This window comes from Artemia sp. Qi Xiang Cuo, chromosome 15 (genome assembly GCF_049724085.1).
Source record: "Artemia sp. Qi Xiang Cuo chromosome 15, ASM4972408v1, whole genome shotgun sequence".
NCBI lineage: Eukaryota > Metazoa > Arthropoda > Branchiopoda > Anostraca > Artemiidae > Artemia > Artemia sp. Qi Xiang Cuo.
The window spans coordinates 3,833,948-3,840,543 of record NC_142808.1 but is presented as its reverse complement, the minus strand read 5'-3'; the positions used below and the strand labels follow the sequence as shown (position 1 = coordinate 3,840,543).

General features: G+C 35.4%; 1 protein-coding gene across 1 annotated transcript in view; it reads right to left on the bottom strand.

Annotated features, from left to right (window-relative positions):
- Positions 1-3,051: 3,051 nt before the first annotated feature.
- The window catches only part of LOC148943242 (reelin-like), a 215,875-nt gene continuing 212,330 nt past the window's right edge, over positions 3,052-6,596 (bottom strand). The window contains exon 10 of the mRNA XM_089101779.1: positions 3,052-3,207. Within this exon, the coding sequence (XP_088957905.1) occupies positions 3,052-3,207 (156 nt within the window). The remainder of the gene's footprint in view (positions 3,208-6,596) is intronic.

The following is a 6,596-nucleotide window of genomic DNA, read 5'->3' as shown; positions in this document are numbered from 1 at the left end:
TTTTAGCCGACTGCTCCAGTTTATCTTCATCAATATCGTTTTCACATTCGCCAAATTTGCCCTCGGTTGATCGCCGAAGATCTTCAACTAAATATTCAGCTACCTGAAATCTGAAGTCAATCAACTGATTGTTGGGTTTGTTTCCTTTGATTGAATCCTGCCTGTAGAGTAGCCAGGCATTCGAAAGAGCCAAATCAATGAAATGGTGAAGAACTCGAACTGGGCCACTTTTTTGTCCTGCTGCTGAATCTGTAATAACTCACCATGCGGTCACAGAGATCGACTCCGCCCATGTTCTTGTTGTACTGTCTTACCACAAGAGGACTGGGAATATCCATATATTTTCTTTCAGACTTGTTGTATCTTGACACAGGTAGCTCGGGTTCTTTGCCATAGCAGCTTGAAGCTAGAAAAATGGGCTTGTTGTCGTACCACTGCGTAACGGCTACAACTCGATCTTCTCACGTGAACGTAAACGACGTCCAGTTCTCTTCAGTTCACGATCGGTCTTCGCTGGTAGACCTTCGAGTCGATTTTTCATGAGCGTTCCTGTTCCATTTATGCGCTTTTCTGATAATTGTTCGAGCAAGGAAATGTTAGTGAAGTACCTATCGAAGAAAAGATATGAACCTTCAATTAGATCTTGGCATAGGTGTAGCACAGCAGCACTACTTAGACCTTTAGCTTGTAATTCTGGCACAAAGGTTGTTTTTCCGTGATAGATTACAAAATCATACACCAGACCTGATGAGCCTGCTAAAACGAAGTTCTTCAAGCCAAGAGGATTTGGCTTATTTGGTACGTACTGCTTCAGGCTGCATCGCCCAGCAAAGGGAATCATTTGCTCGTCAATACAAACGAATTGTTCTCGCTCAAGCTTGAGACACTCATCTCGCACGAAACTCAGCAAGGGGCGCACTTTCCAAAGACGATCATTTCTTTTGGCATCCTCGTCAACGTCGTAATACAAAAGGAACTTCACATTCTGTCTAAGCTTGAAAAACCAATCTCGAAATTTCGTGCTCCAAAACAATGCAAGACGAGAAAACTTCAGGTTACTCATGACGCTCGAAATTCCACAGAATACTTTCAGTTTGGAGGCACTAGCGACCAAAGATTTGTTTGTGGCCTTCTGGTAATGACAATTCATTGTGAAAGCTATTGTTTCATAAAATGAGTAAGGGAAGTACTTCAAAAAGTATTCATGTGGCTTCCAGATTTCCAGTTGACTTGAATATGAGTACAAGGGAATGTATGAATGATGCTCGTTCAAGGTACCTGAACTGGTCCACATTTTGTTGGGGCGGCGATTTTTTCCCGAGTGACTTGTTGATACGGAATCAGTTTTGAATGCTGGAATATGCTGCGCTAGTGGAATGTCGTCATTTTCTTCGTCGAATAGGACTGAGAAATCATTGAGATTAGCCCGATCTAGAAAGCCTTGAGACTCTTCTTCACTATCAGAAGACACTTGGTCTGCATCTGTTGCACATGTGTTGCCAGGTAAACACCACTCAGGGTCGTGTTAGTCTTCACGATCTTACATGTCGCTGATATCGCTGTTTTCAAGCAAAGACAAGGCTTTTTCCAAAGATACTGCAAAATAAAAAAAAACTGTTTGCGCTTTAGACCTCACAGTATGAAACTTTAGACATACAACAACTCCATTTAAATAGCCACACTGAAGAAAAAAATTTTGGGATTAAACCGAAAAAGTGGCGAAAATAAAACCGGAAACGGTGGAAAACTGAATAAAAAGAGTTCGTAATACGAATAGAATGTTGAGAAAAAAAGGTGTAGAGAAAACAGAATGTAGAGAGCATAGAGACAAATAATTAAAATATATAGATCGATAATTAATTAATATATTATTTATTTATTTATTAAATGAAAAACCCTAGAACTGACTGAGCAAAATATGAAAAAAAGCTAAAGAAAAAGAAAACGATAGCACGAGATAAATATCGACAAAACCAATAAAAATCAAATAAGAACGCAAAATTATAAATAGATCAAGGACAAAATAAGAACTAAATCAAACGAAGCAAAAGCCAATTCAAACATACAACATCAACATATTCATACATATATAAACAAAAAATAGATCTCCGCAATAAATACACGCAATAAAAACAAATCACTTAAATATTATTGAACTAAAACGGGGTACCAGTGATTCTGGGATAACTGACTGCTACTAACAACTCACCACAGCACTAAGCCCAAGAAATAATGTTATTGCATTGTTACATTTGGCTATAATGAGCAGCAAGAAACAAATTACTTCAAAACTATGTTTAAAATTTAATAGGTTAAAAAGTAAAAATAACAGATATCTTAAATAAAATTGAAATAATAAAATTAAATCTTCCAACCCTTTGGACTTCTAAGGTAAGAACGAATGTAAAACCCATTGTACAAGACTGAAAGTACTTCTGCCAGATGGCAGCAATAATAGTAATTTCGTTAAAAATCAAACCTGTCAATACTTCGGTCTTAGGGTATACCGCCTGATTTTTTTTCTATTGTCTAGCCTATCGCTTTATATTTCTTATCTAATTTATTACCTTTTGATCTTTCTCGTTAGTTGATTTTCTTTATTTCACTTGATCCTGGTTCGGCCTCCATTACTGTTACTGGACTGAAAAAAATCACAGATGGCAGCAAACGCCTCTTGCAGAAAAGGAGGCAATCTTTAAGTCCCGATTTGTAGTAGGTTGGATGATAAAAATTCGTAAACGAACATACAACCGGTTGGACATCAGGTCCCAGGAGGCTAGAGGTTGAAATTCCTCTAGTAATCTATCTAGCTGAATTTAAAATTTTTTTGCCATATTGCTTCGTTTTTCTTTTGAAAAAGTGTTATGAAAAAAAGTTTCTTCAAAGCGAAAATGGTGCTAAAATGAAAAGGTGTTTTGTGAAAAGACGTCTGGTGAAACGGCGTTTTGGTAAAAAGTCGCCTACGTTAATCTGCAACTGCGTTTTGTTAAAAATATTGAATTCTAACCCCCAACATGTCCCTTACTAAAACTAAATCGAAAAAATTAATTTCTAAGAAGTAAAAAAATAAAGAATTCTAACCTTTAATGACGCATTTGATTTTCCATCGAATTCAAATGTTTCTAAAAGAGATTCAGGACCTTCGAATGCAATAGATTTCCCTGAGTGAATGATACCATATTCATAGCTGGTTTTTACACCTGAAAACTAAAAGACACAAAAAAATCAAAAAAATGATTAAAAATATCAAAAACACAAAAAATCAAAAATCAAAAACAAAAAATCAAATAAAAAATCAAAAACCGAAAAAATGAATCAAATAGCATGGTAACTTAACAAATTTTCTCATAACATATTATAGGATGAAAAATCAAGTATACTATTTCTGTATTTAGGAGGAAAATCATCACTGTCACGCTTGAAGTTTGCATCCAGGGGCGGATCCAAGGCAACCGCGGCATCCCCTCCAACACTTTTATGGCACTCTCATTTAGTTTTATTCTCTTTTTTACCCTGTTCTTTAAATAAGCTTGTCAATTTGGTTAATTAATGTCACCCTTACTACATTGTCCCCCCCCCCGAAATATATTGCTTAAGATCTGTTTCTGGTTACATCTGTCATTTTTATGAGATAGCCAGCAAAAACATTTTACAAAGTTGTTGTCAAAGAGAGGATCATTGGGGTAATATAGATTACGAGAATTACAGCACCAATCCATTGCTCCGATGAACCCCCTTTTCAGAACTGTTTAGCAAGCCCAAATGTAGATACACCTCTTTTACACAACGTGTATAATTTATTATTCTTAGTTGTTCAACAAAGTGTCAAGTTTTACGCTTAAGCAAGTCTTTTCAAAAAAAGGGTAACGAAAAAGTTTATAAAACCATCAGAAACATCGTCTTGCATCAGTGTCATAAACAAATTATAAAAAATTACAGATGTAGAACAGAGATGGAGGTTTAAAGCTATGATGAAGATTATACCCAAATGATTTCTGACAGGGATACTTAGGAGCAAGTTTATCAATTTACATTTAAAATTCTTAAATTTTTCATGTAAAGCTCGTTTTTTTGCTTCTGTGTTGACGTTTCCAACATGGAGAGTGGATTAGCGCTTTTTACAGCGCAATTTACATCTAACATTCCTTATTTAATTTAAAGTTTATTTTGTTGCTGCTGTGTTGATAAATGGATGTGCTACAAGAACTAGTGCCGAATAAAAACCCACCATGGAAGCACGGGGAATTCTTGAAAACTATTTGTGTGCGAACTTGTTTGTTTAATTTTAAAAAGTGTACTTGATTTCTAAGCAGGAAAGTCTAAATCCTTAGCCACACAAGAAAAGAAAAGCTCGAACATTGCGCTTGACACAATAAAGAATTGGCTCAAATTAATCAGTCACTGGAACACTCCCACCTCGGCTGGTGGTGGCGTGCCGGCAGCGTTACAACACTTCGGTGGCGGTCGACCAGGCCTCTCGTCGGCGGATTTCAATGCGTGCGCCAGCGCGACGCTGGGGTTTGTATACAGTATTGAGAGTACTGATTAGACCAAGTAAGCCCCCGGCCTAAAACTCAGCTTAGGGGAGCCCTCGTCATAGAGGTGGATTTGCAATGTCTTTGGAATTTGTAAGGGTATTAAGTTGAAACTTTCAGGGCATGTTTTGATGGATGTTGAGCCAAATCAAAATATACATGGACGTATCTCAATGTATCGAAAGGACGTATCTGCAATGTATCAGAAGTAGCTAAGGGTATCAAGTCAAGAATTTCCTGACATATTGAAGAGGATGTTGAACTAAATAAAAAAAAACACACTGTGTACAATCAATGCTGTCAAATGTGTTTATCTGCGATATCTCAGAAATGCCTAAGTGAAAATTTTAAGGCATGTTCCGGGGATGGTCGATCGGTATTTTTCAATATTGAAGGTTGTAACAAAATAGGGGTCAGAACGGCTTCAGCCCAGTAGAAACAAAAATTATGCAGACTTCAAATCCATTAATTTGAATAATACTCCATGAACCCATCCATCCAAAGTTCTACAGCACAAGTATTTAAAATTCCCTGTAGAATTTTGTTTGCTTTATAAACAGAAAGCCAAAATCTTTAATCTGAAGGAGAAAACCGAAAAAAAACATTCGCAAAAATTCCTGTTACTAACCAATAAAAAAAACTATACCAATTAAAAACGAAAAGAAATTAATATGAACAATATTTTCCCACTAAATAAGTTTTCGAAGAAAAGTGAAAAGCAATAAGAAACCCAAGATAAGTGGAAATAAAGTAAAAAATTAATCTAAATCTAAAATAAACATAAATGACTGTAAATTAACAATTTTTAATGAATAATGAATAATTATAATGAATGATGAAGTTAAACTTAAAAAGAAGACAGAAACTACATCAAATAGGAGTAGGGCCAATCCCCTATGCCTTGCAAAGACCATAAGTTAATTTGCACTTTACTTAAAATAAAATATATTTTAAACATTTTCTTTTTTATAACGTTAATAAATACAAAACTACAGAGGTTTTCAGGAATGGATGTAAACGTGTATTTAGTTGCAGTTCTGGCCTTTCTCGCGCATAGGGCAAAATTTTGATTAGCATCCCCTCCCTGTCTCCCACAAAATTTTCAGGCTAAGTTTAACAAAGTTTCCATGTATTAACTGGTTAATAATTTATTTTCAATTGTTTTTTAATTTATTGTTTACATTATTTAATTATTATTGATTATTTTAATTTATTATTTAATTTTTTTCAATTATTATTATATATTGTTATCTTTTTGTTCATTTTTGTTTTATTAATCAATTATTAATCAATCGTCGCATGGAACGGCATTTCAGCTATTTCACTAAAGTTGTTTAAAATAATTTTTACTATATTTTAGGCTAGAAGCTTTCGGTGTTAAATAGTCATGGCTACTTATAGGTTCTCGTAACCTTTTTTTTTGTTGATCTTTTGATTCATTTTAATATAATAACAAGAAAAATGTAGAATCGCGTGTGTTCTACAAATGTTTTTCTATTTTTCACAAAAAAAAATCATAAAGCTATTAACATAAAAAAAATAAAGCTAATGAACGAAACCAAATCAAAATGCCTGAAGTGTGCTTAAATGCGCTGCATACGCATGTTTAAATATTTTGAAAAGTTATTCAAAATTTCCGCCGGGGGTATTTTCCGGGAGGAGTATTTTTCGTGGGGGGAGGGGGGTATTTTCCATGGGGGTAATCACCGGGAGGGAGTAAACGCTGGCCACCATTTATTTGTAGGCTCAGGGAAGTTTAGACAATTTGGCCGTTGAAATACGCTCTTTAAGGCATCTGACACCCCCGTCCCCCGCTGTCACAACAGCCCACCACCTGTCTTTCATAATTGCTGAAGTACAATTATACACTTTTCTTCGTTCTCTTATTTATCTTAATTTCCCTTTGGCTACTTAATTTTACATTTAGGGAGAGTTTTCGAGGGAGAATATTTTGGGGATAATTGTCTGGGGGAAATACGCCGGAGCCCATATTTTTTACTCAAAAAAAAATATTAGCATAGACTGTTTCTCATTCAACTGCTCAGACAACAAACACTTCAC